Consider the following 25,085-nt stretch of genomic DNA (forward strand, 5'->3'; position numbering starts at 1 on the left):
GAACTCACGTTCATAACACATGTGCATTATAGATGTACTTGCATTGTAATGGTAAATCCTTGATAGACATACCCACATTCTAATAGTACATACTTTGTAGACATACTCTGTTGAAAAATATACCATGTAATACTGGCTACCACTAGGTGGTGGTTGTGGCCTCTTAACACATTATGTGTGGACAGACTGAGAGAGAGCCAAATAAAACCCAACAAATGGACTCTAATGCAATGCACTCTGGCAATATTGGGGGGATAGGAGGAGGGGGACGGGGGGGGGCAAAAGGAAATGAGAGGGTGGGGGCGGGAGGTTCACAAAAGAGAGCACCACCATACCTTGTCAACACACTATGCATGCAAATTTGCACAATTCTACAAAGCATGACTGTCATACTTACTTTTAAACAAATTAGTTTTTTTTTTTTTTTGTTATTGTAATGCCACCATTAAGGTGTATGATCTGGTTCACCAAATTGTCTTGTTGGGCTTTGAAAAATGGCATAAAAGAGACACCTTTCGATGGTCACAGTGAATTGATCCACTGCGGCACAACCCGCAGTAAGAAACAAAGTCTTCAAATCAAGAAAACAGGCGCAACCCATGCTTACTTGACAGCAGACACCTTGGCCTCAGCAGTTTTGCTAAAGAACAGCAGCAATGCTTCCTTTTCCTGTACATTGTGGACAAGAAGAAGAAAATGAGCAAGATGGAAAGCCGGAAAAATGGCAAATAACAATAACGATCAGACATCTCTTCAACTATCAATCAGGAAAACAAATCGGGGATCCATCAGGGCAGCACAGCCAAGGTCAGAGCGCTGATCGGTTCTGATGGACCGGCCCACTCCGTCTCATCTCCTACACAAACTCCTCACAAACACTCAAATCACCACACGTCACACTCGCGCATGTATCACATATAGGCAACAAAGTTTTTTTTTTAAACAACAAACAGTGACCTCCCCTCCAGCAGTCCTCCTTTTTCTCCTCCTTCTCGCCGGAGACAAAGAAACTAACCCAGGGCCCACCACAATATACATTTGTCCAACATGTAAAACTTGCATCACTGGCTCCAGGGCCACAGGGAATTTAGTCCACTGCACAAGGTGCGGTGAATGGTTCCATCTGGCTTGTACTGCTCTCAGTGCACAATCAGAGTACACACATACATGGGCCTGTGGCAGCAGCTTTTGACTGAATCCAAGCTCAGACTCAAACACTGACATACCTACACAGATCCCAAATGCATTACCACCACCCTCATCAATTCCACCTCATACACCACCACCTGCACACAACCAACCATCTCAACTGCAGAAATGCATACACAACCTTAATACCCTCCAATACAACACTGACGGCCTCATCAGCAAGGCCATGCAAGTGAAAACACGTTTCTCTCAAAAACAAAACAACAACCATTCCCAACTATACACTGATACGCACAGACAGACTGGACGTCAGACATGGAGGCCTCGTCACACACATACATAAATCGATTCGATACACAGATATAACTCTAGAGACAAACACACTTACTGTATACACCCAGACAACACACTCGAACATCTAGCGTTCAACATTAAAACGGACAACAAAGAACACACAAACATCAAAAACATTTACAAACCATCAGACATTCCACACTGCACCAATAAAATACTCACCACGACTACAGGACCTCTGCTCCCTCCCAAACATCATTGGAGAGGACTTCAATGCCAAGGACACAACCTGGTACTATTACCATACAACTAAATTTGTTATTCATACTTAATGATCAAGACCAACACCACACCAAGCTGGTTACAATAACTCACCACGAAGCACAACAAATCACATTGGATCCCAAATTTTTTTTTTTTTTTAAAGAGGAAAAAAAGTGTTACAACACTCAAACTCAGCGACCCACTCGACAACACCATCACACCATTCACTCTTGAACAAACAACAAAAAATAGGACCGCACGTCCTGAAACTCACCTGGATCATGAGCAACAGTCACTCAAACCCCACGCAGAACCCCTTCGACCCTGATGTTTTTTTAATGCCTTGAACAAACTTTGGTACATTACGGGTGATGAAAGTTGTGGTCAAGTTTCACTGAAATCATGTGTAGTTTCAGAGAGGAGAGCAAATACCTATTTGGGAGGGGGGTCAACCCCTCCCGCTCACACCATTGACCCTGTTAATGAGGGCAGATTTTGAATACACCTTCGTTAGGCATCAGGTATGAAGCTTGTGGCCAAGTTTCATCAAAATCGTGTGTTTGGTTCAACCGATAATGACTGAAGCGTTTACGGACTCACTCACTCACATACGGGCACTTCTCAATCGCCTAAGACTAAAGTCCAGGTGAGCTAAAAAATCATCAAAAAAATTGCAAGTTATCTATCGGGCATCGGTCCTGACAACGTCTCCAATTTACATTTAAAATGCCTTGGACCACACGACACATCAGCCGTTACCAGCAACCTCTCCTACCGACACTCAATAATTCCCCAAATTTGGAAACTCGGTCCTAAAACATCCTATCCTAAAAACATCCTATCCTAAAATTTACGATCCTAAAATTTACGATCCTAAAACAAAACAAAGAACCCACCAAAGCAGCCTCGTACAGACCGATCACAGTACTGTGCAAACCCTCCAAAAGTTACAGAACGCCTTATACTCACAAACCCACATATCCCACTCTCGCACACCCAGCACAGATTCAGAACAAACCACTCAACTACCACTCTCCTCAAAAAGCACAAACAAAACACCATTGATGGTTTCAACAACAGAAAACCGCCAAATGCACTATTCCTACTACAACAAGACATCAGCAAAGCATTTGACGCCCTCCCAAGACTCTTACAAACCAAATACTTAACACAAACATGCAAAACACCACCAAATGCTGACTTGCCCACTACCTATCAAGCAGGCCGTCATACGCAACTTTTAAAGGCAAGTCATCATGCACACAATACTTTCCCTCAAGGCTCAGTCCTCTCCACTGTTCATACACGACATTCCACAATCACCCGAGAACATACAAATAGCCTCATATGCGGATAACATAATCATTATCTCTACCCACAGCAACATAAACACCACCACAGCACAACTTCAACTCTTCCTCAGCATGCTACAAACCTGGCTCACCATTAACAGACTTAAAGTAACCCCCTCAAAATCAAGTCAGTTGAACAAATTACTCCAAGGAACATCGTGCTGCGCCACACGTGACACTGAACAACATCCCGATCTCATACAAACACCAAGCAAAACTATTAGGCATAACTTTTAACACATCCATGTCATTCTCAGCTATAACATGACAACTTTTTTTTTTTTTTTAAGAAAAATATGTGCACACCGAGGCTGAACACACTGAGGGCACTCACCAGATAGACCATGCAAAACAAAGCCTTTGTTCACATTATTACAGGTTGCACATTAACAATACCCATCGGGCACCAACACACAAAGGCAAAAATGTTGAAAAATCAAACACCACATGGACATGAGATGTCAGGACGTGAGAAGTTTTCCATGAAGAGGTCTCTGATTCCCTAGTATCTCTCCCTAATTACTCCCTTCGGTATGACAGACTTGAGCCTTGGCCTGGCGGCGGAGTTGCTCACTTTATCAAAGACTCCATTACTCACATGCACTGCTCTCACTCCCTCACAACCCCAGGAATACCTCTGGCTACGGCTTCCCCTCCACTCCCACCTCATGTTTATATGTGTACTGTACCGTCCACCAAACAGTAATGACTCCATTTACATCTCACTCTGAAAACATGGACCAACTTCTATCTTCTCATCCCAACTCTCTCTTCCTCATATGTGGTGACTTCAACTGTCATCATGCCAGTTGGCTAGGTGTGGGTACCTCTCTCACTTCAGAAAAAGACTTCTGTGACTCATTGGGACTGACTCAATCGGTCAACTTCCTGACCTGGTTCTCAACCAATGGTACTCCATCTCTTCTGGATCTGATTTTGACCAATTTCCCTGAAAATATCTGTTGTTCTTGTGCCGCTCAAATCGGTTCATCTGATCACATGCTTATCTAAGTAGACATCTCTCTCGCTGTTATTAGAAAAACGCCTCAGCACCGTTGAGTAAGGCATTTCACCCAGTCCGAATGGCAGGGACTTCAAGCAGCCATCAAACTTCTAGACTGGACTCTCATCTCTACTTTCTCCAACATCAACTCGTCCTGGGAATTCTTTCAAAGAAACTTGCTCTCCCTCATGCACAGATTTATCCCATCTGGTCTTGAGTTGTCCTACCCTTCCTCCAACCCATGGTACACTGAAGCTTGTGGCATGGCAGTTGTCCTGAAACAACTTGCCTTCACCTCATGGAAAGCCAATCCAACTGAAGGGCAATCTCAGTACCTTCCACAAAGCTCAGAACAAGTGTGTCTACCCCCAGGAGAGCCAGAAAACAACATCTTTCTCAGCTCAAGTCTGAACTCTCAAACCTCTCTTCCTCCTCCAAACCCTGGTAGTGTCTGGTTAAGTCGGTTTCTGGTGTCTGTTCCCCTCAATCTCCTCCTTTTCCTCAAATGGCCACACAGCTGACACTGCACGTGAAAAGGCTGAATGCCTAAACTCCGTGTTTGCTTCTAAATCTTGTGTCCACAACCCATCACTTTCTGTAACCACCTAACCCAGTCAGTCACACTCAGCTGTTCCTGGAACTTGTGTCCTTTTCTCCTGACAAGGTGGAGAGCTTGCTGTCAAACCTCGACTCAGATTCTGCAACCGGTCCAGACAGCATCAGCCATCTGTCCAAAAACCTGCTCTGCTTCTCTTGCTCACCCTCTCATTTGTTCAAGGTCATCTGCCATCTGCTCTGCAAAAAAAAAAGATGCAAAAACATCCCTGCAACTACAGGCCAATCAGCCTTCTCTCAATCATCAGCAAGGTTATGGAATTCATCATCAGTTCAGACATTAAATCCTTCCTCTTCTCCAATGTCCTGATTTCTGATCATCAATTTGGATTCAGACCAGGTCACTCTACCCTGGATATGCTGCTTCTGCTCTCCCAACAATGGATGGAGATCCTCAATGCAAGAGATGAAATCAGAGCCATATCTCGAGATATATCACATGCTTTTGATATTCTGGAACCCTGTCCTGCTCACCAAACTCTCTTCCTATGGTATCCAAGGACATCTCCACTCATGGCTCGCAGACTTCCTCTCTTGTCGCAGTCAACGTGTGGCCCTTAATGGAGTAAAAAAAAATCGGAAAAAATTATGTCTGGTGTTGGCTCAACAGTTAAAGGGTTTGGCATAAGAGCCTATAATCTTGAGTTCAAGCCTCCATCGGTCCATCGAATTAACACCAGGTAGGGTCAACTCAGCCCGTCATCCTTCTGAGGTTGGAAAAATTTGTACCAGCATGCTGGTAACAGGGGCATTGCATCAGCAGCACAGCCACACCCCAGAAAATGCTGCTGCCAAGCAGCCACAGGCTACATACAAATAAATAAATAAACAGAGAAATTACTCCTCAGGTCTGTCGTGTTCACCTTTCACACCTCCGCTGTGGATACCACCCACAGCTTTTACAGGACAAAAATCAACTCGACAATACCACTGACAACACCTGAAACCTGTCAGGCCACCCCACATACAATAAAACCCACTGTGGAAGACTGCATGGCTCTGGCTCCACAAAGGCAAGCACACATAATCTAAGACCCTGCTCTTCATTGCATGGCCCATGAGCAACTGGCAGCCCAAAGTGCGGCCCCTGACTACGGCCGATAATACACCCCATCATAATCCGCCATAAATGCTCTCAAAATGACACAATGGCTTCAAATGAGTGTTCCAATGCGAAGCACAAGAGTAACATCACTACATCAGGATATAGTTGCGGTGAACAAACAATTACTCTTGCAGCCCAGTTAACCACAACGAAGAAGAGCATGTGTAGTTGAGGTCAATTAGCAGTCATTATGGAGTCCTTCTAGCAGTGTGGCGGCTCTCACACTGATGCCGTTTCAGTAAAAGTGACCCCCCCTCCCTCTAAAAATAGTGAAGATTACTGACCTAAGAGGTGAGGGACCTTTAAGTCACCACTGGGAGAACAATCGACTATCTCCATGCCAGAGGCCTGTTCGAGCAGAACAGACCATGGCAAATCAACAATAACAACATTCAAAGACCGGAAAAGAACATCAAAACTCACCAACGACTTTCCTCCAGCACTGTTCTTTGCTGCCGCAGCAAGAGCTGAGCGTGCCCGTGCGTCCACCACGCCAGATTCGACAACAATCATCTTGCGTTGCTTGGCAGGCAGTTGCGCAAGAACATCTGCCTTTAGCCGTCGGATGAGCAATGTCTCCCCCAATAGAACCCGCAACTCGGTCATGTGGGAAGAACCTGAGTAATCCCAGCCCCAATGCATCTGAGAGACAGCCAATAAGACAACATGATTACCAGCACTTCTGGTCCTACCTATCAAGCCAAAATTTGCGTCAACACCAAATGCAATTCACAACAGAATACACTAGGAAGTGTAAAGAATACGAGTTACACACCCGACGTGCGGCACAGTACCGCAGCCCAAATTCATGGAAATTTGGGAAAAGTCGTGGTTGGAGAGCCATCAGTTGAGTATACAGTTCCATGGGCCGGGACATGGCAGGTGTGCCGGACAGCAATAGGAGGCGGCGTGCTTTCTGTAAACAATGGTTGCACACACATCACACACTGTAGTCTTATCCCTTCATTTGGGTGGTATATTATGGCACGTTCAGTGCTGGAAAAAAAACAAGAGCGAGAATTGCTTTGCAATACAAGTTCCTGACAGATGTGATATTTTCTAAGTCCAAAAAAGGCATAAGTCTGTGAAAAATTGACCAAACACCCTGACATGTGCAAATTTACATGTGTAAATCAAGTCCAGCTGATGATTACTCCTTCGAAGATGGCAAACAGACCAAATAAATGAAATCCACCTCACTAAGGTCTTGGTGATGGACAACAAAAGTCACTATTAAATACAGTAGTGACGTGTTGAGTGACTCCTGAATAAAAATGAAAATCAATTGCAAGGAAAAGGCACACGAGCTCCCAATCGTGTCGTGATGACAAACTCCACAAATTTCGACCTCCTCGTATCCACCATGCCAAAGAATGCTGGCAGTCGGGACACCCGTTTCACGTCCGTCCGAGGAACGGCACAAACAATGATGAATCGCCCTACCTCAGAAACACCGGGATGGCAGTTTATAGTTGGAATTGGATTCAAACCCAGGCGAGATGGCTTAAAGGCAAGTGTGTGCACCACTTGGCCATCCTGTCAGCCCTGCACCACAGTTGCAACGTCAATTTTGAACACGCAATCTCCATCATCAAAGGCTAGAGGTCAGAAAGCCTCAGCAAAGACTGTCCAAGAGCATTACCTTTGAATAAGTATCCTCGATCTACGTTTCTGTACTGTATTTTAAACAATATTCTTCTTAATATCTATGCTTCTCAGGATATTCAAACCACATTCTGGATTCTCTCCAGTTTCTTGTTTTTTTTTTTTTTAACCTCACAGCATGTGCATACATACAGATGTTGTGTTTTCATTTTTTTTTTTAACAACTCAGTGGTAGTGGAGATGTTGCAATTGCAAAAATCTCTTGGCAAAGGTGCACTAACATGGCATTTTGCACCTGCTCCTTCAGAAAATCATGGATCTGCCCCTCAGGGTAATAGCAAACAGGTGAAAACTGGATGTGAAAAGAAACAAGATCCTTACTAGAACACAAGCCTTCAAGCAAGTATGGAGATTGGGGGGGGAAAGTGAAAAAGGTAGACAAACCCACAGGTAGAAAAGGGAAATGACAAGATTTCCAATCTGAGTACACAGCTCATCATGCTGGGATCCCATGTTCAAATCTCATATACCTACCTGTATTGGCTTGTCCATTGTCTTCCAATTTTTTTGTAACTCATGTGAAAGTACACCAATTTCCTTGTTCAACACGGAATTTGCACACAAGCTCCGAGAGGAGTCTTGGACAGAGTATTTCAAAAATTATATCAACCTGCGACCTTGCACGACCAAAGGGATGAAAGAGATGCTCCTGAACTGTCACTCGGGATCCACAAACAGCAACACCAATTTGAATCGAGAGAGGAAGCTTGACAGTCGAGTGTGTGTCTGTGTCTGTGTCTGTCCTCCATAATTCCAAAACCATGAAACCTATCAGCCTGAAACTTTACATGCATAATAAGGGAACTTCACGGAGATGCACGACTGAAAATTGGGTGTTTGGGATAATTAAAACACCCCTTTTGAAGATAATTAACGGCCTTATTTCATTATATCCTTTCTCAGGCACATCCTCGGCCACCTCACCCTCTGAGGTCTTAGGGCATATCCTGGGTTACCTAAGGGCCCTGTCACACCTTGACATTTTAGCCAGCGTATGGCAACGTATCAAAATGTATGCAAAACGCTGGCATATGCTGAACTATTGATGTTTTTTTTCAGTTGTGGGCGTATTCATAACGTATTAGTAACGTACACAGAATGTTTCGATAACTTGTACCAATGAATGCCTAGCGTGTTTTCAGCATTCACACCTTATGCCCAACGATAGTCTAACTTATGCATAGCGCAGCAGCGTATCGCCGACGATCACGTGGCGTAGCCTATTAATAGGCTGCCGCTCAACGATTTACATCATAACCGCACTAGAAATCGAAGTGTCAACATCACCGTCATGCCGAAGAAGGAAAGGGAAGAAGAAAAAATAAAAATAAAAAAAATAAAACATGGAGTCTGGAACACTGACGGGTTCCTCCTGTGAAGCCCATTTCTATATACCAATTCCCCTAAACGCTGCCAATACGCCACTATACGGTAGCTGTAAGTTAGAAACACGTTCCGCAAGTTCTGTGGTCGTCCGGAAGACGTCAAATATGTCTACATACGTCAATATGCGTTGGAGATACGTTACACATAGATTCAAAGCATGTTACTCATAGGTTAGAAATAAGTTTCGGGTATGCTAAACATTACCTCAACGTGTTTCGACTTATGAGTAACTTACAAGTAACGTGTGTCGACGTGTGTCAACGATCGCATAACGTGCCTACAACTTATGGCCAGCATATGCGGAACGTGCGAGTCATACATCGAAAAATTTTGAGCATGCTTAAAATTTGTCGACGAGCTCGGTGTACTACGACGTATGCCAGCGTGCTCTTAACGTATACAAAACTTACCCATAACGTATTCGACGTGTGCCAGCATTTTAGACAAATTTTTCATACGTCGGCATATGCTGGCTAAATCGTCAAGATGTGACAGGGCCTCAACTGGGGTCTGAAGCCACCATGTATTTTGGCCTGTTCAACCTTGCCTTGACTTGGAACAGGCTGCAATGATTTCTTAATGATAAAGTTTTTTTCTCACTCATATTATCGATACCGATGAATCGCTGGATACATTGCAATGCTTATAAACGCCCAGAGATACCAGCATTCCTGCCTTTATTTCATTTCTGCAAATGCCATAACTTCAAGAATCTATTAAACTCAGCCAAATTACAAAATTTAAGCTCCAGATCTGAACTCAGCAGCATTTCCAACTGGTTAAAAAAAAACAAAAAACAACTGTGTTAGTTTGTCCAATTCGGACGTTGCTTAAGCATTCCCAAGTGCATGGGTTTATCGATGGCAATAGGTAATCGCTTGCCGAGCCAGGCGTTCCGTTGGAGTATATATATCTATATCTCAATCTCTATCTCTCTATCTCTTTTTTTTTTTCTTTTTCCGGATGATGTTTGTGTCTGGGCATTGTTTACCTCCGGACAGTGTCTGTCTCCAGACCTGTCCAGGCCATGTCTGTTTGTCTCCAGACATGTTCATGTTTGCCTCTGGACGCGTCAGGGCGGTGTTTCTTTCCAGATGGATCAAGCGGGTTTTGTTTCCGGACCTGTCCGGGCCATGTCTGTTTGTCTTCGGACGTGTCTGGGTGTTGTTTATGGCCGGACAGTTTATCTCCGAACATGTCCAGGTGGTGTTTGTCTCCGGACGGCTTGGCTCCGGACGCATCCAGCAGATTTTGTCTCCGGACGGCTTGGCTCCGGACGCATCCAGCAGATTTTGTCGCCTGACTTGTCCAGGCAGTATTTATTGTATGACTGGTAGAAAATGGATTTCAGCCATTATTTTGTTTCCATCTTCACTGTTATTTTATGCAGAATCATTTTGACGAGACAGTATGAATCATAATTAACACTCCACCATACTTCTGCCTTCCCTTCTCACACTCCCTCCCACACCCCTCTTCACTCTCCCTCTCTTCCTCCCTCCTCACTCCCACACCCCTCTTTCTCTCTCACCCCACCCTCCTTTAGTATTCCCGTCAGCAAAGCGACAGGTGGTATTTGCTAGTGTACAATAATTTTACCCATCTGTCCTCTATGCCCTATGGCACACATGGAAATTAATTATCTCCGTACTTTGCTCAGAATAACCTTGACTTTTGTGCTGGTACCATGATATTAAAAAGCTTGTCCAAAAAAACATGTTAATGTGAAATCAGTGCAAGTTTTCAATATGTGCTTTGGAAGTATAAAGTAACAACTTTTTATGTAAAATAGATGGATGAAGGCATTGAAATGGCAAGCTAAGCAAATCTGAGTATATTTTCTTCTTACGAGAAGCATATCAATCACAAGTGTAATGGATCAAGAGAGAAAACGTGTGTGCGTGCGTGCATGCATGCACGTCTCACGCAAACAATCTTACTTTCATGACTGGCAATGCAGCCTTGCAGCGCACGGTCTTGATGTTCTTGAGGAAATGAGATTCATCCTGAAAGTAAAACGAGATGCAACTGTACAAGAGACCAAACAAAGGCTATTTTCTGGTCCAAAAACCAAGAAAGACAACAGCAACATATAATTATAGCGACATAAAACAAGATGAAATATAAACAATGGATAACGTGACCAACCATTATGATAAAGGCAAAGGCCAGCTCTTCCAGTTGAGTGTGCATACGGCTCAGCAGGTCATAGCTGATTATTGTGATCACTCCAGCCCCAGGTTTATCCCGACACTTCACCACCACCTGGATCTCCTGAGGATCCAGCGCTGGTAACCAGCGGCGAAAAGCCTGTATGTGAAGCGGAAAAAAGCCGATTTCTTAATTTCCTGAAGATAACTTGTTAATGCAGTCATTAAAGAGTCTATGGAAGGTTATACTGAAAGTCATCCACAAAAATATAACAATTTCAGGTTTTGGATTACTCCACCAGTATTTTTTGGATGGAGCCAAGGTTTTAGCAATAGTTTTGGCACCCTCAACATATGTTGATAACAGACACACTAATGCGATCCCTCAGTGAAACCACAAATATTATTGCATGCAGTGTGCAATTTCACCGTGTTCCCACCTTAGTGCTCCTGAGTTACTTTTGTGGTGTAATCGACCTGGAACAATCGCTACATAATCATCATACAGTTTCACAAACATTTATTCAGCACTGACTTGGTGCAGTCTTCGGTGGTGTGCTAAGTTTCACATTCCTTACCCATTATCCCCATGCTTTTTGAAAGAAAAAAACAGGGGGGAGGGTGGTTTATAATCAGCTCCGCCTGTCTGTCTGTCCATCTGTCGCCATCTCCTCAACAGTTGTGCAGAAATTCAAACTTGGTAGGTCTGATCACCATATGGCAATAAGTTGTGAAAGTAGAATCATTTTTGCCCCGCCACACAGGGAGCAGTCAAAAGCTCAAGTACCAAAAAATGCAATTGCGGGCACATTATAAAAAGTTTTTAATGAAACTTTGCATATGCAATCAACATTGGTAGGCGCATGAAATATGTAACGATTTTTAGCTTATCTGGAATTTACATTAGAGATAAAGTATTGTCATCGTGCACCGTCAGTCTTATATTTCGACTTCTCCGGTCAAACCACTGGGCCGATCGGGCTGAAATTTGGCAGCAAGGTTCCTCTCCTGACTGGAAACAGGAATTGAAAAGCTCGTTCCCAGTCACATGACTTTAAGTAGGTCAAAATTAACGACATAGCAAATTTCTTCAAAAATCATATTCTCCAGATCCATCAGACAGAATGCCACCAAATTTGGTGATCATGGGTTACAACATTAGGCCAGAGTAGGGATGTTAAATTCTGTCCTCTATGGCACACATGGAAATTGCCGATCACGTGACTGGAAGTGTGTCAAAATGGCCGACTCGGTCAATTTTTGGGGAAAAAAAAAAAATACAAATTCCTTCAAAAATCTTCTCCAGACCCACCAGTCAGAATGCGACCAAGTTTGGGTTTCAACATTAGGACAGGGTCCTAATTTTAAATTGCGGACGCCATGCCGCTCACATGACGGGAAGTGGGTCAAAATGGCGGTCTTGCAAATTCCTTCCAAAATGTCCTGATCCACCAGTCAGAATGCTACCAAATTTGGGTTGCAACATGAGGCCAGGGTAGGGATGTTAAATTGTCAATGCCATGCCGATCACGTGACCGGAAGTGTGTCAAAATGGCCGACTTAGTAAATGTTTGGGGAAATCGTGAAATTCCTTCAAAAATATTCCTCTCCAGACCCACCAGTCAGAATGCTACCAAATCCAGGTTACAACAATAGGCCAGAGCCCAGATAAACTACAGGTCCAGTGGTCCTATTTTTTTTTTAACTCATAATTTGATATTGGGTCATTCCTGGTGGAATTTTTTGCCATCTTTCAACTTTGCTTTAAGTGCAAAGTGTGGGGATTTGCAATGATGTGCCATTCGCTTCACTCCAGTTCATTAATTATTGCTGTGAAAAACATCAGAAAGTAAACATGATACTTGACCCTGAGACCTTAAAAAAAAAAAAAAAAAAAGGACAGCTTAGCACCCCCCCACCCCCTCCAAAGATGGCAAACTCATAGATGTGGTACCCTGCATGGTAATCAACAGGATCATGGGTTATAGTAGGGTCAGGAATCAAAACCCAGACAACATGGCTCAAATTCAAATTTGCTCAGAACTCCAAACTATATTGGAGTTAGAGAGAAAGGGGTGGGGGACGGTGACAACAACACCAACAGCAACAAAATCCCATTACATTGACGACAGCAAAAGCTGCAGCTATCATCACCCTACCTCTGCCCAGGTGAATCGAACTGATGAGGGTGCCACCACGAGAAGCGGCCAGTCCTGCCGATAATAAGCTGCTATGCAGATCGCCTGCACTGTTTTTCCCAAGCCCATGTCATCTGCAATGAGCAACCTCCCTTCCCGTGCCACTGCAAAGCTAAAAACAGCAAAAGGATTGTTGCACTCATACATGCTTGAATGCATTAAATATTCCATGCAGTTCCAAGTAATGGACATTGTGGTAAGATCATTAAGCATTTGCTTGTAAACTTCTCAAAGATGTATTGTTCATAGAGCCTACCCAGCATGAACATGGATGAGTAGCGGCAAATGCTGTGATGAAAACTGAATTTACATTGAACTGGACAGATTCTTATAAACCCATTATGGGCAAGGCATTTTGATTCTGTTACAGAAACACGAGTCTATCCATCCATCCATTGGGACCATACTCTGTGCAGAGCGTTGGTGCTGCCTAAGCAGTCTCCTGGGCTATTGGGCACAATCCTGGACGGGTCACCACTCCGGAGGATACCAGCAAGCTGGTATTCATTTTGCCGAACTCAGAATGACAGGCTGAGTCAACCCCACCTGGTATTAATTCAACAGCCAAGCAAGATTTGAACTCAGGACCCTAGGATCCCAAGCCCACCACTCCAGTCATTAAGCCAACACCAGGCATAACATACGAGTACCTTCAACAAAACAGTTCACCCTTCTTTTGATCATCATTAGCAAGGAAGGACTACCTTGATGTGATAACTGGTAGATCAAGGACAGTACCACAAAAAAAGAGCCTGATTAACATGCAATGACAAACTTAATGTCCTCAAAGCTTGGTTAAGCTGAATCCTTTATCCCTCACAAATCCCCTTCTAAAGTGCAAGTGAAATTGAATGCATTTTTATTCAGACAAGCACTTTTGTGGTGCGTTACAAACTTCACGCCCTGTAGCTGGAAGGGCAGCAAGTTTTTGGTCAGTTGTTGATCCACGGATGAGAGGTCTGCATCAGGGATGGGCTCCCGGTGTTTATCAGATTTCTGAAACTGAGGCAGGAATGCCTGGACCACAGCCTGGGGAAGAGGTTCGATTTCAAACACGTGACTTTGGCAGGCTTGCTCCACTAGGGAAACCAGAGGAGCAGGAAGAGAGGGGAAAAGAGGAGGGAAAAGAAAGTTGGATAGTTTTAAAAGTTGTTAATTCCATTTTTAACATTCTTCCGTAAGCCTTTTTTGGTGACGTTTTACACATTTTATTGAGTGACCGTATTAAGAAGGGACACTCTTCTCTCAATATCCCTCTGGCCCTGTAATAATCATGTTGCAATTCCATAGTAGTCGTGCAGAAGGAAAATATTACACTTTACATCTCCTGTATATGTCACAGAGGAGATTGGTGGTAGACTGGGTAGAGCCTTGCTGCATTATCTTCACTCATGTGGGTTTGATTCCCATGGCTGCTCAGTGTAAATACCTACATCATGCCACAAAGTGGTGACCTGTCGAAGGATTATTTCTAGCCACGGAAACGTTCACAACTGGTCAGAAGTAAATATGAATGAAAGAATGTTATATTCAACTTTTTTATCTGCCAAGTCTGGGACAGTTTTTTTTTTTTTTGTATACCTTGGTCGAGGTTCGTATGAGAGCTAACACACAACTCACAGCAAGGAGGCATGAGACAAGAGGGGCGGGAGTGGAAGGGACAAAACAGTGGGGAACAGACACATTAGGTGAACTGTGGAAGGGAGAGGGATGGGGATGGGACGGGGAACATGGCGAAGAGAAGATGGACATTTCAGGTACTTTCAGGAAGGAAAGCAGGAGAAATGAAGGAAGTGGGCTTGGGTGGATTATCGGGGGTAGAAAAGATCGAGGATTTGGATGGGGGAAGATAAGAGGTGGTGGTGAACAGCTGTTTTGAAAGCCTGGAGGGAAGAATGGGAAAGAATAGAGTGAGGAAGTTTATTCCAAAGGCGGGAAAAAAGAGGAATGAAAGAGTGAAGATGAGCAGCGATTCGTGATTTTGGTAGTTTTACCAGAAGGGGGTTGTTGGCGGACCTTGAGCGCCCTGTGGAAATGTGGTGGGGACAAATCGCAGAGAGAGCAAGGCTGGAGAGGAGTCGGTAGAAGACAGAAAGACCACCGACCAACCTGCGGTGATTGAGTGAGAGGCCCAAAGACTCAGCTTCATTGCGGGAGATGCCGATGATCTTAAAAGCCCTGGTTTCGACAGCGTGAAGCCGAGAAAGGTGGGAGGCAGGAGCACCAGCCCAGAGGGGAGAGCAGTACTCCATCAGGCTACGGACAAAAGCTTTGTAAGTGGTCAGGAGCTCAAGAGGGCCGAGGAAGGACTTAGCACGACGGAGGATTCCCAGTCGGCGACTGGCTTTTGAGGCGAGGTTGGAAATGTGACTTTCCCAGGAAAGGTCATAGCAGATAGTGAGACCTAGAAGCTTGAAAGAAAAGACTTCTTCCAGAGGATTGTTGAGAAAGTGGATGGGGGGGTTTTGTAAACGGTCCTTTCGAAGAGACATAGTGAGAGTGTGAGATTTGTCTGGATTGAAAGACATGTTCCACGTGTTGGACCAGTTTGTGATTTTATCCAGATCTGCAGTGAGCGAAGAAGCTGCTGCTTGCCGGTCTGAGGGATTGGAATGCACCATTTGGTGGAGGTCTGCATCACTTCCTCCAGCAAAGGTTTGCTTTGTGTATTCATGCCTGCTTGTTTGTCTGTGATCCGGATTTCTTAAAAAGTTGGGGACGGATTCGGCCAACATTTGGTGGAGAGGTGGGGTGTGTGACATGGACGAATCAAATAGATTTTGGTGAAGATCCGAATCTGGATACTAGAATTTTAAAAGTGATTCTTCACCATTGAGAGTTAAGGACAAAAACGATATATTATAGCTCAAAAAGTTTGATGAAACTTAGTGGATGAGCTGGATTGGTGAGAAGAGGAAGCCGATTCGATTTTGGTTAAAGTTCGGATGCAGATCTGGCCTATCAGTGGGATATAAGACTTAAACTGGTCAGCCTGGCAGAGATATGTGCTCTACCGAATGCAGTTCTAGTGACTTGAGTATGTTTCGGATTTGTACTTTGCATACTTGGAGCTTCTTAGATTTCAATAACATTTCTAGAATAATTTTTTTTGATGTTGTAGTGATTCTGTACTCGCATTGATATGGCTAAATGAAGAGAGATTAATGGAATTGACAAGTGGAAATTCCAATTTGAAAACTTACTCAAATCCATGTAGTCTTCCAGCAAGAAGCTCCACTGCTTTGTAGTCGTATCTACAAAGGAAAATACACAAGTGACAGAAAATCAGGATAAAAACAAAATTAATATATCCGATGTGAACCAACAACTTAAATGCAATTTGTATGTCGAATTATTTAAAGCTCAAGTCGTTTTTTTCCTCACCATAGCTTCGAGACCTCACTGCCTTGCAGAGAGCTACAACGTCAGCATGGTATGGCACCTCCAGTATGAACCGCGAGCGTGACATCAGCACGCACTGCCCACGGACTACCGCACGTGGCTTCCGCCAGTTGTGGCATACGAGCATCACCGCTGCAACCGAGAAAGTTCCGCTAAATGGTGTTGAGGATGAGTTGAGGGGGGGTGGAGCAGTCCTGCCTGGCAAAGGTTCAATCCTCACTCCTGGGATCTGATGCACATCGGACACTGACAAAAGTAGAGCAAACTGAGACACCAACCATGATATTACCAACATCAGGTTTATTTTTTTTTTAACGTTTAATATTTTCAAACCAGGAAGGAAAGGGGAGAGTTTTCTTGCGGTTGATAAAAAAAAAATTGTTACAGGTAACTGGAGAATGAGAAAGCTTTTAAGTTTCAGGAGTTTATTTGAAAGGAAGATACAGTTGTGCACACAATAATCACACCTTCTTGTGAGGTCAGCTGGGAAAAGGTTTTGGCCCAAGTCTTCCACAAACTAGCTGGCCCAGCCTGATGTTCAACTAAGTCGGTTAGAGTAGGAACTAGAAAATTTGTTCAGGGTGCCGCCAATAGCTTGCATACGCTTCGCGAAGAGCACCATGGGTTCTTTAATGTCTGCCAACGACCAGTGCTGACAGACAGGTCTTTTGGCTCAACGTCTATCCAAGGGACGGTGCACATCGATTAATTGCCCTGCATGCGAAGCACCACAGTGACAGTTAATAGCTGGGTTGGAATTTGAACCCAGGCTAAACTCAGAGGCAAAAGTTCGCACAATTCAAAAGTCATTTCTTCGATTTAAAATATATCTTGTGGATCCTTCCAACTGATGGTCACAAAGTTGTCTGTACATTTTGCCAATTGAGCAAATATGGAAGCACTTTTCAGAGGCTATTCTTTCCTACTTAGTACAGGCATTTTAGCAGAAATATTTGGTCAACCTCCCACAAATTGCAACAAAAGCAAACTCAACATATTTTGATTCCTGGATATGTCCTCAGTGACAGAAAAAAAAAGTCCTAAGGGATCCTCCGGGGGGGAAGTCCTGAAATCATGGAAATCAAATATGGCCGCCACCCGGCTTCGGGGAAAATGAGAAAATTGTAAAGATTGATATTGTTACGGCTGTGGAAATTCGCAATACACCATAAAGGGTTCTTAGATCAGTTATGACGATAAGTATGTGTGTAGTTAGATTTTTCCACCGTTGTTTAGAGGGAATTTCCGTGTTCACAGGGCTGTGATCCTTTGAGTTAGCCCTTTTTCTTTTCTCTATTCTCTATCATTATTTTGGACCAATCATCCCCCAACAACCAAATCGCTACCACCAACATCACTCCCAAGCAACTACAACTCAAACACCACCACCTTCGCCTCTTTACCTTCACAACTCCACCCCGCAAACATCGCTTCACCGCCATTCTCAAACAACGCCCGCCAACAACCAAACTCCCACCACCTCCGCCTTTCTACCACACGCCGGGCCATGGGTTGTGAATGCGTTCCTTTCGCCTCAAAAATCGGATCAAGAATGCTTGACGCCCCCTTTTCATCCATCCAATGACTGAGCATCGGGTAGTGTGGCCCCACCTCCGAACCCGCTGTGATCCAGAAATTTACATAGACGCCCCTCCCCCGGGCTATATATAAGCAGGAGCACAACGAAGAAAAAAAAAGGTGCAGTACGTCGGCAGAAAGTCAAGAACCAAGTGGGAGCAGTGGAGTGGCAGCGGCGGAGTGTCGGCATAAGAAGTCAAGTCTGCAGTGTCGGCGGGGCAGTGGAGTCGGGAGACGGTGCTCGAAGCCGACGGGAAAGGCAGACGGGGAGCGCCGGAGAGAGCTCGCCGACCACGCCAGGGGCACGAAGCCAGGCGCAGCTACGCTAACATTGCGGCTTGCCCGCCACGAGGGCGCGGGTAGGACCCTTCGGTCTCGTGGACCTGGCCGCTCATCCAGGTTCCACGCGCATTAGGCCCACGGGCCCAGTCTGACTCCCTTGTCTATGAGGGGGTCTTTTCTTTGAATGCGTGTTGTGGCACCGTGTCTTGTAAAGTAGAAGCTGTTTAAGTGCATGTAAATAAACATTGCTTTATTCGGTTGTAACTCTTGCTTGTAAATTGCATTCTTACTGTATGGCTGTGAATGTGCTTGCCTTGTCTGAGTGTGGAATAAATGTACTTGTCGAACTGTTCCCCGTTTCGTTGCGTCCTTTCCATTGTTTGAAAGTTCCATCTTGCATCACGGAAGGAATTGGTAGAAGGGTGTAAGCACCCGGTAAATAATCACGTCCGTCGGGGCCGGAGATAACACCGCTCGGTTATCACTGAAGCACGGAACAGACCGCTTAAGCGGTTCGTGCCCTAGGCCGGACAGCGCGAGGTACGATCGCCCGGTTAACTACCCACGCAGGTACTTAGGTAGGTCGAGTTTGGCGAACAACCCTATCCTGCGCGGGTGGCCGATTGGCACGATTGTGGTGTGGTCGAAAGACCAACCCGTGACTAGCTCCTGGCAATAGTTCCACGGAGGGTCACGACTGAATTGTCCGTTCCGGTGGGCGACGAGGTCGCGATTTGAGTTACGTGGCCGATCGCACGCCGGGCGAGCGGAAATTCGTAACAATATTTTAATATGTAAATATATGTTTTTCTGCATTCTAATTGTTAAGAATGCCAAAGTCCCGAGCCAAAGAAGAACACGAAGAAGCCTCGCATCTGAAACATCAAGGCGACAAAGAAAATGATTGGTACAGACATATGCAAGCACATACTGTTTCTACATGCAGTTCTTGGGTGTGACATGACATCTCTTCTTCATGGAATTGGAAAGGGAGCTTCCCTCAAAAAGTTCAAAGCAAACAACACATTCCGTGAGCAGGCCAATGTTTTTGATACATATCCAGCTTCCGTATGTGATGTGGCAGATGCAGGAGAAAAAAAACATTGGTGATAATCTACAACGGAAAGTCAACTGACACCCTGGACACCCTCTGCTATCAGCGGTACTGGGACAAGGTGGCTTGGAGCTCCTCTCACGTGCAACCACAGACGTTACCACCAACATCAGAAGCAGCAAAGTATCACAGCCTGCGCTTGTATCTGCAAGTCCAATAATGGAAGGGATGTGCAGATGAACTTCTCCAGACAGACTGGGGTTGGCAGAAGTGTGACGAGGGTTTTGTGGCACTTCAAACATCAATAGCTCCAGCTCCTGAAAAGATGTTACGTGTCATTAGGTGCAACTGCCAGGCTGAATGTAGCACCATGAGATGCACATGCAAGAAGCACAACATTGAGTGCACTCCAGCTTGTGGAAACTGCAGGGACTCTGGCTGCACAAACACTCCATGTGACAATGATGAGGATGACGACGACAATGTCGAGTTCTAACTGTAATACGCTTGATTTTTCTCAACATGTATAGTAAGTTTATAATGGATGTAGTTTCTGAGTTTAATGCGAATTTTCATTTTGAAACCTTCGTCAGGCAGATGTGATTGCCCTGAGTGGAATTGTGAATTTTGTCATGTTTCAACGATTTACATAATTGTATTGTATTGCCATAGACTTGATTTCATCTTGTGTCTTCAACATTTCTTATTTTTTTTTGTCCAGGAGCCAAAATCAGTATCAGGTAAAAAAAAAAATTTCGGGACAAAAAATTGACATTTTTTGGACAAAAAAAGCTATAATCTTTTATTTTACCCTCAATACATTTCACTTTTTTATAATTATTCTTGTATATCAATATACTGACCATAACTAGAAACTATTACAATGCAGAAAAACATATTTACATATTAAAATATCAATCTTCACAATTTTCTCATTTTCCCCAAAGCCGGGTGGTGGCCATATTGGATTTCCATGATTTCAGGACTTCCCCCCCAGCGGATCCCTTAGGACATATCCAGGAATCAAAATCTGTTGAGTTTGCTTTTGTTGCAATTTGTGGGAGGTCATCCGACATTTTGACTGTACTAACTCCGCTCCAGGGTTTCAAGCAGGCAGTGCACCGCCACCTCGTGTCATACCCTGCCCTGACCAATGATATTGAAAACCCCAATAAACCCTTCCCAACCGAACCATCTTACTTTCTGATTTAAATGTTTCCTCCCTTTGTTATTAATTATCCCCAATTGTTTCCCCACTACTCCCCATTGTCAATTTAACCTTGCTTTTTCATGAGCCTCACACTTTTCAAACTTTTCTTTGAAAAGGTCAGACACTTAAAGGGCTGAAGTGTCATAAAATCCACAAATGAAATCCTAACTCACATGTTGTGCAAAAAAAAAGCAGTGTATGAGAAAGGTAGAAAAGGTTTTGGCCCAAGCCCAAGTTTCCCCCACCAATCCCCCGACATATCTAAGAATACTGACAGCGTATATCTAAGAATACTTACAAAGGCTGTCATGATCTTCTGTGGAAAAGCTCCACGTTTTACTCTCACCATCTGCAATGGGATACATATTATTGATTCAGATGCAATGTGATGTGTATTATGATTCAGGTGAAATGATTAACAAAGTACAATGAAACTCCGATGAAATGATGATCTTAATTTCTCAAACATATTTCTTGCAAACCAGCCTTGTTGTTTTGCCAATTGGCAGTAAATAGTTCGTTCACCACAGACACTTTTGCCACGATAAGTCACCCCGAGCGAGCGAGCGGTCCGTGCTCCGTCACCCCGAGCGAGCGAGCGAGCGGTCCGTGCTCCGTCACCCCGAGCGAGCGAGCGAGCGAGCGGTCCTCGCTCCGTCACCCCGAGCGAGCGAGCGGTCCTCGCTCCGTCACCCCGAGCGAGCGAGCGAGCGGTCCTCGCTCCGTCACCCCGAGCGAGCGGTCCTCGCTCCGTCACCCCGAGCGAGCGAGCGAGCGGTCCTCGCTCCGTCACCCCGAGCGAGCGAGCGAGCGGTCCTCGCTCCGTCACCCCGAGCGGTCCAGCGGTCCTCGCTCCTTCACGCCGAGCGAGCGGTCCTCGCTCCTTCACGCCAAGCGAGCGAGCGGTCCTCGCTCCTTCACGCCGAGCGAGCGAGCGGTCCTCGCCCCTTCACGCCGAGCGAGCGAGCGGTCCTCGCTCCTTCACGCCGAGCGAGCGAGCGGTCCTCGCTCCTTCACGCCGAGCGAGCGAGCGGCCCTCGCTCCGTCACGCCGAGCGAGCGAGCGAGCGGCCCTCGCTCCGTCACGCCGAGCGAGCGAGCGGCCCTCGCTCCGTCACGCCGAGCGAGCGAGCGGCCCTCGCTCCGTCACGCCGAGCGAGCGAGCGGCCCTCGCTCCGTCACGCCGAGCGAGCGAGCGGCCCTCGCTCCGTCACGCCGAGCGAGCGAGCGGTCCTCGCTCCTTCACGCCGAGCGAGCGAGCGGTCCTCGCTCCTTCACGCCGAGCGAGCGAGCGGTCCTCGCTCCTTCACGCCGAGCGAGCGAGCGGTCCTCGCTCCTTCACGCCGAGCGAGCGAGCGGTCCTCGCTCCTTCACGCCGAGCGGTCCTCGCTCCTTCACGCCGAGCGAGCGAGCGGTCCTCGCTCCTTCACGCCGAGCGAGCGAGCGGTCCTCGCTCCTTCACGCCGAGCGAGCGAGCGGTCCTCGCTCCTTCACGCCGAGCGAGCGAGCGGTCCTCGCTCCTTCACGCCGAGCGAGCGAGCGGTCCTCGCTCCTTCACGCCGAGCGAGCGAGCGGTCCTCGCTCCTTCACACCGAGCGAGCGAGCGGTCCTCGCTCCTTCACGCCGAGCGAGCGAGCGGTCCTCGCTCCTTCACGCCGAGCGAGCGAGCGGTCCTCGCTCCTTCACGCCGAGCGGTCCTCGCTCCTTCACGCCGAGCGGTCCTCGCTCCTTCACGCCGAGCGAGCGAGCGGTCCTCGCTCCTTCACGCCGAGCGAGCGAGCGGTCCTCGCTCCTTCACGCCGAGCGAGCGAGCGGTCCTCGCTCCTTCACGCCGAGCGAGCGAGCGGTTCTCGCTCCGTCACCCCGAGCGAGCGAGCGGTTCGTGCTCAGTCACCACGAGCGAGCAGGCGGTTTGTGCTCCATCACCCTGAGCGAGTGAGCGAGCGGGAGGTTCACGCCCCGTCACCCCGAGCGAGCGGATCGCGCTCAGTCACCCCAAGCAAGTGGACAGGCAGGCGCATCGTGCTCAATCACCCCGAGCGAGCGAACAAGCGGGCGGGTGGGCGGGCGGGCAGATTGCGCTCCGTCACCCTGAACGAGTGAGCGAGCGGGCGGTTCGCGCTCAGTCACCCCCAACGAGCAAGCGGTTCGCGATCAATCACCCCGAACGAGCGAGCGAGCGAGCGGGAGGATCGCCTCAATCACCCTGAGCGAACGGGAGGGCAGGCAGATCGTGCTCAATCACCCGGAGCGAGCGGGCGGGCGGGTGGGTGGGCAGATTGCGCTCCGTCACCCAGAGCGAGCGAGCGAGAGGGCAGGCCGTTCGCGCTCCGTCACCCCGAACGAGCGGGCCGTTCGCGCTCCGTCTCCCCGAACGAGCGGGCCGTTCGCGCTCTGTCACCCCGAGCGAGCTATTGAGCGGGCGGGCCATGCGCCTCCGTCAGCCCGAGCTAGCGAGCGAGAGAGTGGGCCGTTCACGCTCCGTCACCCCGAGCAGGCGGGCCGCTCGCGCTCGATCACCCTGAGCGAGCTATCGATCGGACGGGCCATTCGTGCTCCGTCACCCCGAACGAGCGAGCGGGCAGGCCGTTCTCGCTCCGTCACCCAGAGCGAGCGAGCGGGCGGGCAGACCGTTCGCGCTCCATCATCCTGAGTGAGCGGGCGGGCCGTTCGCGCTCCATCATCCTGAGTGAGCGGGCGGGCCGTTCGCGCTCCATCATCCTGAGCGAGCGATCGAGCGGGCGGGCCGTTCGCGCTCCGTCACCACATGCGAGTGAGCGGGCGGGTCGTTCGCGCTCCGTCACCCCGAGCGAGCTATCGAGCGGGTGGGCCTTTGCGCTCCGTCACGCCGAGCGAGCGAACGAGCGGGCGGGCCATTCGCGCTCCGTCACCCCGAGCGAGCGTGCGAGAGGGCGGGCCGTTGGCGCTCGGTCATCCCGAGCGAGCGCGCCGTTGGCGCTCCATCACCCCGAGCGAACACGGTGCACTCTTTTCAACCCAAATCTGCATCTAATAATTTTATCCAATCCTTTCCTTCAATCCACGACACAGATCAGGGCCGGAACTGCATTCAGGCAGCCGCCTGTGAGGATCACCACTGTGATAAATAACTGAATGAGCAATAGCGGACACGCACGCAGCCCCGTGATAATTACCATCACACTGTACAGGGCACGCAGCATGCACCTCTTCATTTGGGTCTGTGCGCTGATTGCAATGGCATCTTACCATCACCGTCTGGATCCGCCTACTCCATCTGCCAGTCTCTCGACCTTTGAACTAACGTGCTGACTCAGCCTTCTCCACCCACCCACCCAATCCGACTGCCTCTCACCGCTAGCACAACCTACTCACCTGGCTCCACCTAAAGTCCTTCCTCACACCAGATGGCCTCCACCTTTCTCTGGATCAGTGCACGCACTGCACTGGCACCGTAGCCAAGCAGATGACGACGTGCCAACTCTCAAGGAAGGATCGCTCAGCAGAGCATCCCCCAAAAACATACTGGGTTGCACAGTCGGTCAACCGTGCAAGGTATTAAGAGACCGTTAACCTCATCTCCTCTCCTTTCTTCTCATCAACTCCTCTTTATCGGGGTGCGTGTGTGTGTGTGTGTGTGTGTGTGTGTGTGTGTGTGTGTGTGTGTGTGTGTGTGTGTGTGTGTGTGTGTGTGTGTGTGTGTGTGTGTGTGTGTGTGTGTGTGTGTGTGTGTGTGTGTGTGTGTGTGTGTTAGTGCCAGTCCTCGCTTTCAGTTAAGATTGTAGAAGATATAATCGGTACAAGTCTGCTCTGTATCTGCTTTGCAAGTTGCTTGCCTTGACATCGCACCTCTCAAATTTATTTCAATCCCTGCTTTACATGAAACAATAAACTACATTCACTGTGCAACATGCTTTTCCTTGCCTGCCTGTTAATAAATGATTGTGTAGAAATGTTCCCAGCTCGTTTTTGTCTTTTATTTCATTGATCCAGCATGGTCCGTATCCTAGCCAAGCCGGGACTTTATTTCCCAATGATCCGTTCTTTTAGCCGGTACGTCCTTGGCAGTGTCGCACGGCTGCATCTGACCTGGGAAGGTGACCCATTTCGGACAAAGCGTACAGAGGGGGTGTTCGCCGGAAATTAGGTAACCGGTTAAACCTTTGACGGAGGACCCGAGGCAACGTGGTTGAGTTATTGGCGTTCACGATCGATTAGCGACCTGCCGTGTCACTGAGTTATCCGTATGAGACGGCCTGTGATTCCGGAGAGTCTGGTGGGAACCCGAGATTGCTTCCCCCCTCCCTCGTGGTCTTCTCGCTCCGACCCTGGGATGCACCAATATATTATATATATATATATATATATATATATATATATATATATATATATATATATAT

The 25,085-nt window shown here is 47.1% G+C and overlaps 1 protein-coding gene across 5 annotated transcripts in view; it reads right to left on the bottom strand.

Annotated features, from left to right (window-relative positions):
- Window positions 1–25,085, bottom strand: part of SMARCAL1 (SNF2 related chromatin remodeling annealing helicase 1) — an 87,958-nt gene that overhangs the window by 31,081 nt on the left and 31,792 nt on the right. For all 5 annotated transcript variants that reach the window (XM_085866720.1, XM_085866697.1, XM_085866705.1 and 2 more), the window contains 10 exons: window positions 21,006–21,056; window positions 16,566–16,829; window positions 16,385–16,435; window positions 14,077–14,260; window positions 13,143–13,293; window positions 10,982–11,143; window positions 10,774–10,839; window positions 6,558–6,698; window positions 6,206–6,424; window positions 608–669 (listed from right to left, as the gene is read on the bottom strand). In XM_085866720.1, coding sequence (XP_085722846.1) covers window positions 608–669; window positions 6,206–6,424; window positions 6,558–6,698; window positions 10,774–10,839; window positions 10,982–11,143; window positions 13,143–13,293; window positions 14,077–14,260; window positions 16,385–16,435; window positions 16,566–16,829; window positions 21,006–21,056 — 1,351 coding nt within the window. The remainder of the gene's footprint in view (window positions 1–607; window positions 670–6,205; window positions 6,425–6,557; window positions 6,699–10,773; window positions 10,840–10,981; window positions 11,144–13,142; window positions 13,294–14,076; window positions 14,261–16,384; window positions 16,436–16,565; window positions 16,830–21,005; window positions 21,057–25,085) is intronic.

The sequence above is a fragment of the Eptatretus burgeri genome, chromosome 2, assembly GCF_056783735.1.
Source record: "Eptatretus burgeri isolate ZD-2024b chromosome 2, Ebu_testis_v1, whole genome shotgun sequence".
Lineage (NCBI taxonomy): Eukaryota > Metazoa > Chordata > Myxini > Myxiniformes > Myxinidae > Eptatretus > Eptatretus burgeri.